At 38.7% G+C, this 13,364-nt stretch overlaps 2 protein-coding genes across 5 annotated transcripts; both read left to right on the top strand.

The window, feature by feature from the left end:
• Positions 1-3,923: 3,923 nt before the first annotated feature.
• On the top strand, positions 3,924-4,705 carry LOC117242056. The gene is made up of 2 exons (XM_033508404.1): positions 3,924-4,148; positions 4,251-4,705. Exons 1-2 carry the CDS (start codon positions 4,132-4,134, stop codon positions 4,588-4,590), a joined length of 357 nt encoding a protein of 118 aa, XP_033364295.1. The 5' UTR covers positions 3,924-4,131; the 3' UTR covers positions 4,591-4,705.
• A 660-nt stretch (positions 4,706-5,365) lies between these two features.
• On the top strand, positions 5,366-11,921 carry LOC117242054 (zinc finger protein 384-like). 4 transcript variants are annotated; one of them, XM_033508402.1, is made up of 4 exons: positions 5,366-6,371; positions 8,972-9,149; positions 9,548-10,035; positions 10,185-11,921. In XM_033508402.1, exons 3-4 carry the CDS (start codon positions 9,566-9,568, stop codon positions 11,509-11,511), a joined length of 1,797 nt encoding a protein of 598 aa, XP_033364293.1. In that variant the 5' UTR covers positions 5,366-6,371; positions 8,972-9,149; positions 9,548-9,565; the 3' UTR covers positions 11,512-11,921. The 4 variants fall into 4 exon arrangements, with proteins under 4 accessions (XP_033364293.1, XP_033364291.1, XP_033364292.1 ...); XM_033508401.1 differs by lacking the exon at positions 5,366-6,371 and adding an exon at positions 7,576-7,767; XM_033508400.1 differs by lacking the exon at positions 8,972-9,149.
• The last annotated feature ends 1,443 nt before the right edge of the window (positions 11,922-13,364 follow it).

The raw sequence follows: 13,364 nt of genomic DNA, 5'->3' as shown, positions 1-13,364 counted from the left end.
GATTTTCAACGATCGGAAGAACCTTGGGGAAGGTATTCCGATTACTCATCGACTCCGCCACGTTATATGTTTCGAACGAACGTTGAAATTGTTCCGTGATCAATACGGGTATACCATCTTATATCGCGCTCGCTGCTTAAATTTTGCTTCTTGTCGCCACTCTACTATCGTATAGAACGATTTTACTTCGATAGCGATCGACAGGAAGTTCGCCTTAATATCTTTACATTTGTAATCAGAATATCTAAAGTATTTCTTTATATTTTTAAGTAATACGTATTTGGGATCAAAGTTGGGAGAAAAAATAGGATGGAAATAAAAGTGATACGATATAGCAAGAAATTTCGTTATCGTAGAAATCTTGGCAATTGCATACGAGCCTGGGTGCTCCTCCTTCGTTAAGGGAGTGGCTTCTCGTTTCCTGTTGTATCTCGTTGACGTGTGTAGCTTTGACGAATAAACGTGCCAAATAAACCGAAATCTTACTCACCCGCTGAATAATCGTTTTCTCTCGTACGTGAATGACCATAAATGGAATTAGTGATTTTTCGCTTCGTATCTTCTCAACCTACTATATATCGTAGTAAGCTACTACAACCCTGCCTATGATAAAACGCGATTAGATTACGATCGCGATTTATCGTCGATCATCGTACCAACAAAATAGGCAGTGACAAACATTTCCGATATTTTAATAATTCGATATTTTAATAAAAATTGAAAATGAAATAACTGGAAGACATTAATTAGCATGAAATGGAAAGATTTTTATTCGTTCGCGGTTGTCTTGTTTATTATCCGTTTATTATCTTGTTTATTAATTGAATATAGCATATATTCATGGGAAAATCAATGCGAGCGTTAATTAAATTAACGAAAGCGTTGCATATTATCGACTTATCGTTCGTTCGAGCGTATTGTTCGAACATATAGCTTCATTGGAATAATCGGTATTCGAGAAGATAGCCGAAAATAACCGAGTATATATTCTACGAGCGCAAGGTTGCTCTGGGATTATTCTTGACGCGAAGCTTTTTGGGACGCGCTATATTACGGACTGTCGAAGAGAAATTGGCCGTGCACCCAAAGTCAATGACTTCGTGGCTTGGTTTAATTGACCCGACGACGGGATCTTTTCACGGCTTTAGGAATCAAGGCCACCGCGTATACGTATTTAACGAAGCTCGACGTGTGCGTCTCGTAGGTGTTGGACGTCTTTTTGCAGACGCATCGGATGTACGCGTAAAAGAAACACCAGAATACATTGAACGTGTCTAATTTAGTGCTGCCACAAAATGAACGTTACAATTATGAAAATTAGACTAAAATAACGGTTCGCCTAAAATCGCATACGTTCCAACGATTAATAGCGAATCGCACGATGTATCGACTATGCGTCCTCTTTTTAGAAAGTATTCTGACCCACTATCGATCAAGGAATTTCGTGAATCTTTTAAATGCAAAATTTCACGGTCCAAGCTCTTCCGTAATATCCCGAGAATTGCCACGTTTTCAATTTTTACCATATTAACGTAACTCTGACTCGTTAATCACGATAAAGGACGATCGATTGTCTCGTTAATCACACGAAAGCTGACAAGAATCAAAAACCGAGATGATTCGATCGTCTTCGAGAAAATATATCTACAGCCCGACATTTTTAGAAAATATTACTTAATCGCCAACCGAGGACAAGAAAGATTTTATTAATTTGTTAGTTTATTAATTCACTATATATCCTACACTAACGCTATAATAATAATACGCTACACCGGTACATAATAAATTTAACTTAGGCGAGAAAATTTTCGGAAACGGAAAGCAGATGCGAAGAGAACAGAACGGTAGGCAACGCAAGGAGGCGTTTTCCTTTCCTGTGGTAGAATCCTCGTTATCCTACGGATGCCGGTATCTTACGAGATAAACGTTTCCCAGACGACAAATGTGTTTCCCATTTCCTAATAATAACGGCGAGTATTCCGCGACTCTCTTTCTCGGCAGGTCTTCTGAAATTAATTAAGCTCATCAACATGCGTATCACGGTGTAATTGGAGCGACTCGTTCGGAGTAACAACTAACGAGGGTCCGCGTTCACACCCACGTATCAAGCGGAGCATGTGTAAAAGCGCCAAATATGGATCGTTTATACGGCTCTTTAAATCTTTTACTATAAACAGCCCCGATACGATTACAAGTACACGTACTTCGCTTCTCCTCATCTTTCGCAAATTATTTTCTATGAAAAAAATCTCACACGAGAAACGATATTTTTCTATGCTCTTAATTTGTTCTCGTACTTGTACTTAACCGCGTTAAGTGGTATAAGAACGAAGCGTAGGATAAAAATTATTCGATAATTTTAACTCAAATTGTCTTTATGTCCTTGACACCATGATACATATATGTAGCACGTAATATTAAAATGTACAATTATTTACCTTTTTATTTCATTTCTCGATATTGTTCGTCATTATGTTGCAAAATATAATAATTTCTTATTGTACATATACGATTATGTGTCAGGATTTTGAAATAAGATATCGTTTTAATAACTGTGTTTCATTAATACGTGGATTATCAAGAAAAATATTTGAGAAATTCGATATCAGATAAGAAACATGTCCGAAAATCTTTTGAAATTTCAATGTGAAATCGGTATTGATGAGGAATGCGAAAGTGTTTTTTTAAATATTACATTTCTCGTGTAATTAAGTCGTTTGAATTTTTTTTCTTTGCTTTGCGAGCAAGATTTTATGGTGTCTAAGTAGATATGTGTTAATGAAACTGTCATGAATATTCTCCTAAGTACGTAATTTAAATATTTGAATTACGAATTCAAACTTAAATACAAATTTAAATATCAATGTATCATACTCAGGAGGATTAAACAATTGATTGTAAAAGATTCTATATGATAAATAAAAATTTAGTATCTATTATTAAATGTTACTCGATCATGTTGTCATATCAACAGAAATATTACAAGTTTAAAAGGTTAAAACGTCGGAACAAATAACACGTGCATTACGTACACATGTACCGACCGATCTTGAAATTAGCTCTGCCGCGAAGGAAAATAAGTTTGAAATTCACTGACTATGTTGAAAACTATACCTCTAGGAAGAATATTTAATTCAGTGGAATCTAATGCGCTCTAATTATGGAAATATAATACTCGTTATCAAATAATTTCAGTTGACTAATTTATTGCAAAAAGACGCACCAAGGTAATTGCATTAAATTGGTTAAAATTTAGGTATATAGGCCACAATATCTTACAATGAATGATATGTTAATGTCATATGCATAGTCAGTTTTAACAAGAGTAACTTATATTATTTTCTTATGTGCACTGATATATGTTTCGCTTCCGGTCGGTAACTAAATGATCGATGGTTATATCGTGGGTCGTAAGTCACGAAATTCTGCCAATACCAATTAGAAATTGTAGATAATAGATTCGAGATATCAGGAATCTAATAGACATGCTCTATGGGAAAAACGAATCACAACTATGTGTAATATCTGAATACAAGATATTCTTACTCGTTACAATAAAAAAATTTTCTGCGCATTTTTTATTTTTTATTCTATTTATTCCCTTCCTTATCGCTCGACTTATAGATTCGTGTGACTAATGCATTTTAAATAAAAAGATAGCGATATCGAAGCTTTCAAATTATTTAAACTATAAATTAAGATGGTTCATCTTTTTTTGCTATTAGATAATATATCTAACATTTTTCATACAGATAAATATATCGTATATTATAGTATAAAAAAATGTATAGTTGTCTTAATATAAAATATTCTTTCTCATACCTGTTTTATTTATCTTTCTCGATCGTTTTATTTTTATCTAAAGTTTAGAACATTTTGCTTAAAAACATGTCACTTACGCACTCTACCATCTGGAGGTTGAACTATAGAGCAATAAAAATATCGCAGTGCACTGCTGATTTGTATAATCAAGCTTTGTTTTTTTCACAAACGTATATGACTTACACGTAAGCTCAACAGTATACGACGTTAATTGTTTCGACGAAAAAAAGTTATAAATATCATAATATGCAGTGGTTAAGAATATATTTGTATTAAAATCTTCTGCTAAAAGTTTAGATTAGTTCAAGGATGACTCGGGCTAACAGGTTAGTTTTTGTTGATGTATGTGTGCATTGACACTCTACCATTTAACATGTATAAATGGTTGGATCTCATTCTGCTAATTCATCCTCTCTTCTGATATTTAGAAAAAGGGGTCGTGATGCGGAAGAAGAATTTAGTGAATTTATGCCATTAAGTAAAAGAATAAATAATCTTCATATTAATGGTTTATCGGGCATGCATGAAAATGTTACTGAAAATATGGATACAGACTGCTGCGGCAGAACCTTTATGCCATCGCCAAATTATTCAGAGCTTTCTCAAGAATCGCCGTTATACGACGGATGCAGTTCTAGCCAAAGTAGTTACATAACAGAATATAAACCTGATCTGGATGCAGCTGAAAATCCATTTTATTACGAAAGTAACAAGCTGCTATTTTCCTTGTATATGGAACGTGTTCAGAGAGCATCTGATTCATTTTGATATCGCTATTTTCAAATTATAATTCCTAATCATTAAGCATTTCTTGCATATCATTTTCTTCATTCCTTTTCAATGTATTTCTGCTCGAATTTGAATTTTCTTAAATCGAATCAATGGAAATCTTGAAAAATTTAATGTTCGGAGCATTGTAAACAACAATCTATTATTTATTATCGAGATATTATATCTATATTAATGTAATTGTATATATCAAAAGAGTATTTAAAATTTTTTGTCAAGCGACAGTTTGCTTGGAAAGACAAAATTAAAATTTGCATAATTATGAATAACGAATTTAGAATTTGAATGATCTGTATTTTGTTATTATTATAATATAATATAGCAATAGCAATTGAATTAAATTGATGTTTCTATATTAATGACGTGTCGATCAATTGTATTTTTCTTATAAATATATATTAGATCGTAAAGTATTTTGAGATTGTGAAAGTATGAAATAGCATGTTTGTAATAAAAATATCTATAAAAGAAAAAAGAAAAAGACATTAGGCTTTTAATTTACTTTTATTATGTACCTATATCGTGTTGCCAGTGCATATACATACCAGTATATATATATATATATTTATTTGTTATTTATTTATTTACAATAAAGGATTAGACGATCGAATAGTTGTATCAGAAAAGAATTTCCTCTCTGGCTATATCGAGTGATTCATATAACGCGCGCAATAATATAGAAATATGGCGGCCATCGAAGTATCTTCGTAATATCGATTCTCGACCTAACCTCACTTCAGTCTCCGCTAGGTGCGCACAGAGTTAGTGTCGCTTTGTAGTGGTAGAGGAAACGAAGTAACTGAGAGTAAGACAGAGCGACGGACAGGTGTTTTTTGCGCTGTTAAAAATTTCTTTTTCGAAAGTTCGGGACTCCTGTAAAACTACAAAGATCATCTGTAATATCTGTAAATAGAACGGTTCTATTACGAGTTGACTTGTTTAATCTAGAAGCGCGCACGCGCCGCTTTCCCCTCGCTCTCACAATATACTCCGCGCGTAACCGCCGCCATAGTTGATATTTCTCCGATAGAATATTAATAGCAGCAGTAAGTTTTCGCGGTTAAACGTATTTTTATTTACTTGACTGAGGAAAACAAGAATGCGTTCGACGAGGGCGGTGAGACGAGGTCGTTCAAGATAAAGCCTGGGATCCGTAGGAAGAAGGAGGGTGTCTACTTTCACAGCTCGTGGTTTTTAGGAGAGTGGCCTGGCATCACGGCGCTTCGAGTTAACGTGTGGCCACCGTCGGGTGGCTATGTACCGTTAGCTCGAATTCATTCCCCGTTGGCCGGCCCAAGACCCACGCTTACCTACCGACCGGGGGCCATACTCGATCGAGCTCGACTGTCGTATACCCGGAAATGAGTGCGCGTCGTGGCTTGTGCCGTTAACGCAGGAAGACTGCCAGTAGTGCGCGAATTTATCACGAGTCACGACTCGTCACGATCATCTTGAAAGACCCACGTACAATTTCGACGTACGTCTCTCTTTTTCTCTCTTTCTGTCTCTTTCTCTCTTTCTCTTTCGTATGACGTGTGCACCGTAAGCAAAGTAGCCGTGGCTAGCCAAGAGAGCCGTGGCACAGCGGCGAATGTATACGTAGAAATGAGAAAGTTGCTGCCGCCACGGTGAAGATTGAGAACGACGCAGGCGAGCCAGCCAGGCGGACGGTCTCTGTACTACGCGAAGCTTCCGACGCGGCGACAGTAGTAGCAGTACAACGTTTGGAGTGCACAAGGGAGAGACACAGCTGCTTGTGGGTGAGTAGGACACGCATTTTCCTCGTGGATGATGATCGTCTTGTTCTACCCAGGTAACTCGCGTGCACCTATATACGTGTGTTTCCGTACGGTAAACTAAAGGTACGAGTCGGAGGAATCCGCGGACGGATGCCGCCCCACGAATCTTTACGCGTTTTACTCCTAATGCGAAACGTGCACGAGAAACCGCGAAACGGTGGCCACAGAGCACCCACCCCAAGACACTAAAATCGTCGCGGGGCCCTCGTCGTGGCTCACGGCTTGGCTCGAGCTGGCTTTGGTGGGGTGGTTGGAGGTGCGGACAGTGGTTGAGAGGCTGGTGGGGTTGGAAATTGCGTGGTGGTGGGTGCCCACCGAGGTCTCGGAGGCCCCTCCGTGGCATCTCGCTGCCTCTAACCCGTCGAGGTGGGGGTGTAAACAACAGCCCTGCCTGTGCCTCTGTTGGCTCTACTCTGTCCTCCGTTTCGCCTCTGCCCTGCTCTCGCCTCTGCCAACTCGCCCGATCTTTTTCCTACTTCCTCTCCACGTAACGTCTCCCGATGCGCGATCGAAAGAGCACTGAAGGGAGGGAGAGACGCAGGGCGAAAGGGAGAAGAGAGGGAATAACCATCGAGAGAACAAAGCATCGGGCTTCGCGGACCTGTGCTATTTTCTCGCGTCACCGTGTACTCAATTCCATCATGGCCGATGTATCACCGAATCTGCTGACGTGGTAACCTTGTCCATCAGTTTACCTAACAGCCGCGGCGCCGTCTATATGCGCGCGCGCGCACTTGCCTTCGATGTTTACACAACTGCGATGTTGCCTTAACTACACCCGTTCAACGTTAGATATAGAGTACCCGTTGTAATCTGTATCGTATATAGCGTATCTTTCTCTCTCTCTCTCTCTCTCTATTACAGTTTTACCCTATCTTATTACTTGTGTGCGAAATTTACGTATTTTCCTTAGCCTGGGTGCTAGTAAGAAAGCATATCTGATTGCACAATGCCCGAGAGCCGTTCCATTCAACGTACGCTGCCCCCGATATCATACGAGACACTAGAATTCCTCTAGAAACCGCGAATGCTCAGACATGCTCTCTTCGATACGTGTACGCGAGGGAGACGGTTATGTAGTGTGAGAGAGATATGTTGAACCTTAAGAGAATCGGCGCCATTACGACATGCGCGTCTTGCAAAAGCGTCCAACAACGGTACGTCGGCGAGGCTGACCGGTCAGTCGCACACGCCATTCCGCGAAAGTCGAAAAACGCATCCCGCGGTGCGTCCTGTTTATGCGTGTGTGTTCACGTTTACGGTAGTTTCTTCTTGTTTCTCTAACTAAGCCGTGCAACCACCCGCAACGACTTGCTGGCACGAAATAATCGTCCATTCGACACGGCACCCTCCTCGGGTACGTCGAAAGGAGGAGAGGTGCACGGGTAACCTAACCTCTTCTCTCTCTTTCTCTATCCCTCACCCGTTTTCTACTACTCCTTCCCTACCCACCGGGTGGATCAAGGGCGAGAGTCATCGGTGTGTCCCACTTCGTCTGCCGCGATGTCTGCTTCGTATGTTCTCTCCCGATATTTCGCGTTCCCCTCCCCGGGGAGTTCCCGGTATGTCGAGGATCGTCTCCCTTCTTTCTTGACATGCCCCTACCCTTTCGAGCTTGCGGCACACGCTTACGCACCTACACACCGATCTATCCGTTCCTTCCCGTCCTATTCTCGCGATATTCCGTGTGTTAGTACGAGAAAGAGAGTGAGTCTCGGGCTCTATTTCGCGGTGGGTTCCCGTTTTCCCACCTATGGGTTCCCCCCTACCCTCTGTCGAGTGCTCCTAACCCCTACCCCCGTGGGGGGCACCATCATGGTGGAGTGGGGTGCAATCCTGGGCCACTTCGACGACTATCCTCCCTGCTCCCGGATCCCTTTGAGGTGGGGAAGGGGGTGAAGTGGGGGATCTTTCACCCCACCCCCACATACCAACACATGGTCAAGAGGTTCGAAGTTAAGACTACGACGGTAGGAGGTAGCGCGGGACACTCTCGACGTTTAACTTCTCACCACTTTCGCGGTTAAATGCTTCGGGTGCTGTTACCAAATGCACCGCGTTTCAAACGCAGGAAGAACAAGGGTAGCGGTGGTAACGGTGGTGTGAAAGCCCGATCCAAATTGCTAAACACCGTATCTTTAGAGCAAATAGATTTGCTGTTTACCTTCGTCCGATGCATGCTATTCCACTCAACCTTGATCTTGATTTAATACGATACGAACATTACGAACGAATAGGGTAATGTACACATACATTGCTCGGGGAGGCGGCTTCTTTTTGTGGTAATCGTACTCTACTGTAGGAACACATATAGCGCGGAACTTTTCAACAGCGGGTCGTGTACAAGTTCTCCAACCACCTGTAGCTAGTATCGAGTACGGGACACGAACATAGAAAATGGAATACAATAGAGTTAATAGTATTGACACCGAACGATGGATAAAATTAAACGAGAAATAAAATATCTTTAGATTCGATGTTTGCGATATATGACAAATGATGTTCAGATTAATTGGTTTTTATGCATGTTTATTGACTTGCAATTTGTTTTTCGTATTTAGCAACATGATCGATGTACAGACATGATGTATTCTTGACTTTACTTCGGAATATGTCTGCTGAAGGAACGTTACGGGATTAGAGAATATCTGTGAATTCTATGAAAACACGGAATATGTTTTGAAACAGTTTCAAGTATCGAAGGTCGATGAACTTCGACAGCAATACTCATACGTCAAAGTGAGTGTAGTTGTGTAATACGATATGTAAATACGTATCTGTTATCAAGTGTTTGATACTCTGTTTGTTTCGTAACACGCAAATACGTTTCATTTGAGCAAAGAAACGATAATTTAAAAAAACACGTATATTTTCAACTTTGTAAGACGTTATAGCGATATAATATGATTTTTTATATGTTTATAGAATTTGATAATTAGCAAACAAATAACGCAATATCTTCAGTTTTGACAATTTTCATAGTTTTTAATTATTATTTACATTTTGACTGCTTTATTCAGTGTTAAAATTTGCATAGCTGAAAAAATATTGTATTTCGTTTCGGACGTTCAATAATCGATCAATTTCATGCTCATTATTTATATTCTAATGCTAACAACGTTCTGTTTGGTTTTCAGATTTAATTATCGTGAAAGATGAATTTCACGCCCTTCCCTGGATTCACAACAGGCTCGCTACCGACGGGCACAGTTCATCAGTTCGCAACCGCTAAATTCGCGCAAAACCTACCCACTGGTGGTCAGGTGGTTGGCGTTTTATCCGGTGGCGAAGGTGGAGTTCATTATCTGAGGCCGGTCGATCCGAACGGGTTCGCGGTGGCTCAAGGGGGCAACAATCAGCAGCAGCAAATTATCACGCTGCCAATTACCGTACCTGGAAAAGATGGCACGCAACAGCAGCAAACCGTCCAAATCCAGGTGGTCAATCCCAGCGTTTCGCAAAGTGGAAACAGCGGTGATCAGCCCAAATATCATTTGGCTCCAATATCTTTGGGACAGTTCCCCCAAGGTGCCGCAACAGTTCTTACCGTTGCATATAGTCAACAAGGCGCAGATGGGGTACAAATTCAAGTTCAACCACAAAACACCGTGGCTACGACGCAAACGTAAGAACCATCGTTTTGTCTAAATTACTTTTAGCACATTTTACATAGGATTGTTTATAGTAAATGTATCCTATTTCGTATTTTTTTAAATTGTATGTTTATGTTAGAATATAAACAATTAACACGAATATATATTGCCCTTATTTTAGGTCTGATCAAACAACCCAAAGTACATCCACAGCAGTCACTACTACATCCCAACAAACCATTCAACAGACAGTGCAGCTACCAGGGGCACCTGAAGGATTAACCGTCGTCGCACAGATTCCACAAGATTTAATTTTACGCGAAGGTATGGAAGAGTCGAAGGAAGATGTGAAGGAAGGTACGACACCGGTCGCTCTCATTAAGAGAGGTAACATTAAGAATCAAGGGAATCAGAGCGGAGAGGAATATATTACATCTATGCCTGCGAGTTGGCAAAGTCTGGCAACCCCAGGATCAACTGTGGCTGATTATCTCTCTAGATTGCCTGCTAGTACCTTGCCTCTTAGTTTGCAGCACTTCTTGAAATTTTCGGCAGAAACGATAAAGAGAGAAGCCACTATCGAGTCGAGTCCTCTAGGAGCTGATGGCTTAGACGCATCTGGAAGCACTGCGTCCGGTGAACAAGCAGTACAGATTACCGTGGCAAGCGGTGAAACCGCTATTATTCCCGATGTCGTTGAGGAACAAGAATCTGGTACAAAACCTAAGAGAAAAAAGAAATATAAGAAAAAGCCTCCAAAGCCAAAAAAGCCAAAACCAGGTCAAGTGAGCATAGTTACTGCTCTTGATGGGACAACACTGTTCTGTTGTCCTCAATGTAACATGGCTTATCCTGAAAAGGAACTCTTGGAACAGCATCTTATCGGGCATAAAATAGAAAGAAGGTTTATTTGTGACATTTGTGGTGCAGGTTTGAAACGTAAAGAACATTTAGAACGGCACAAATTGGGTCATAATCCGGATAGACCTTTTATTTGTTCAGTTTGCATGAAAGGCTTCAAACGAAAAGAGCACTTGAATCTTCATTTTGTTATACATTCTGGACAGAAAACAGAGGTTTGCAGTGAATGCGGTAAAGCATTCTATCGCAAAGATCACTTGAGAAAACATGCCAGATCCCATTTGGCAAAACGTATCAAAGAAGATCCTTCGAATATTGCTGATACTTCCCAAAATTCACAACAGCAAACGGATCAACAACAACAGGCGGAACAATTGCAACAGCAAGCAGATCAATTACAGCAACAATCTTCGGTATCTGAGTTGCAGCAGATCCAAATACAAGTAGGTCAAGGATCTCAGGCACAGATCCACCAGATAGCTGTTAGTGAGCAGTCTACGGTTGTTCTTCCAACTGCTGCGGAAACTGGTGCAATGGCCATGCTCCATCATCAACAACAACAGCAGCAGCAACAGCAGCAGCAGCAGCAGCAGCAACAACAACAGCAGCAGCAGCCGCAGCAACAGCAGCAGCAGCAGCAGCATTAGCAGCAGCATACCGCCCCGAGTCAGCCTGGGCGGTTCTTCCGATTTAATCATCAACAAGCTAGAGGTCGTGCAAGGCAAGGTGTTCTTGCCGATTGAATTCTATAATCTCATAGTCAAATTGGTATTGTGTTAAAAAAAATTCGTTGATGGTGGTTATCGTTGCCTAGTAGTGGTGTTACAAAATTGAGACATTCGCTGTATCTTTAAATAAAGATACTTTTACTGACGAGCCGTCGCATTTCGAAGTTTGTACACCATCAGCTTCTTAAGGAAGTTGTAGGCCAGATTAATCTATGATTATAATTACACTGCTGAGCTGACTGACAAACGATGTTCATACGTATGATTTTTCATTTTTGCGTACACGTTATAGCGTACGTGTAGAAAAGCAAAAAAGAAAAAGAAAAGAATTATGAAGGACGAGTTAATTTGCTCGTTTAATTCAAAATGTTTTTGTCGCTAATCCAGTTCCATGACGCAAGTTAGAATTAAATAAAGAAGTTTATATATACATATATTATATATATATATAAATATATAAATATGAAAATATATTTTTGAAAGCGCGAACTGGATTCGTCACACAGAATGCAATCGAGTTTTCGGCTAAAGTTAATTTTTTTTCTTTTTTTTTTCACAATAAATATAGGACGAGAAAAATACGTAATGCGTAAGAAACTAAACTAAAATAATACACAAGGCAGGGCTGTAAATACAACCAATTTACTGTTCACAAAAAGGGAAGAAACTGTCGCGCAGATATAAAATGAATCCATTTATTTATTCCACTTGTTCTTTACGTAATTATAAAGACACGAAACAAGAGTGTATCGTAAAAACTGTTGGACGATGATTAACATTTAAAAGAAAACTACGTTTTGCGATATAAATTGTAAAGTTTTATATTTGTATCTGCATCTACACATTGATTAGCTAATGTTTGCTTTTATGAAAATAGATACATTTTTTACTTTATCAATATAAATCAGTCTGAGAAAAATACATTTATTATTACAAAAATTTCAAAATAACTAAATGTAAGTACATCAGTTATTTTTGAATTAATTTAAGATTATCACAAAATACGAGTGGCTAATTAAAACCGTGTATTTAAATTCAGCAAAAAGTAGTTTTACAGCCACTAATACATCTAGAGATTCTAAGCTAGTGTAATTTATTTTGTATAGTATTTAAATCGTTTTATTTACTAAACTAATAATTTTTATGAGAAAACTTTTTAATTCTCTTCTTTCAGTTGAATATACATATTTGAAAAAAAGATTTTGTATTATCATAAAATGCACATTTCAGAGCTACAGCAAATAATTGTTGGGAATGAACCATCATCCAATTTATTAATCAATCATGATACACTCTCAAGATCATTTGAGAAAAAGATGTATGTATACAAAAAGAATAATTTTTATTGCAAGTATCATTATCAAAGGCAATGGGTATAACTGTACAAGAAATATAATTATTATTTTATTATCATATTATTATAGCTATTATCATAATCAGTATGGATAGTCTATAAGTCATTTTCATTGTTACTTACATAAATATTGGAGAAAATAGCTAAAATAAAACATTTAATATAAACAATTTTCTATTGATTAATCAATTATAAAAATTTTTGTATTATTGATTCGCGTACTTTTAATTTATCAACTACAGAGCATGAGATGTTAATGTCTAAAAGATATTGATGCATTTTAAATAAACAAACTATTAACCGATAATCTATATACAGGAGAATCTATTAATCTTTGAAATCATTTGTATATTTGTATTGTTATTATTCTATTAATGGATGTAAGGATTATATATTTTTTTATGTTACTATATATATA

The sequence above is a fragment of the Bombus vosnesenskii genome, unplaced genomic scaffold (assembly GCF_011952255.1).
Source record: "Bombus vosnesenskii isolate JDL3184/JDL3185 unplaced genomic scaffold, Bvos_JDL3184-5_v1.1 scf7180000016263, whole genome shotgun sequence".
Lineage (NCBI taxonomy): Eukaryota > Metazoa > Arthropoda > Insecta > Hymenoptera > Apidae > Bombus > Bombus vosnesenskii.
Note: the sequence above shows the minus strand (reverse complement) of the source record. Positions and strands in the feature narration are given on the sequence as shown.

Coding starts and splice junctions, on each gene's coding strand:
- LOC117242054 (XM_033508400.1), top strand. CDS start 9,566: ATGAATTTCACGCCCTTCCCTGGATTCACAACAGGCTCGCTACCGACG. Junction 10,036..10,184: donor ACCGTGGCTACGACGCAAAC/GTAAGAACCATC, acceptor CCCTTATTTTAG/GTCTGATCAAACAACCCAAA.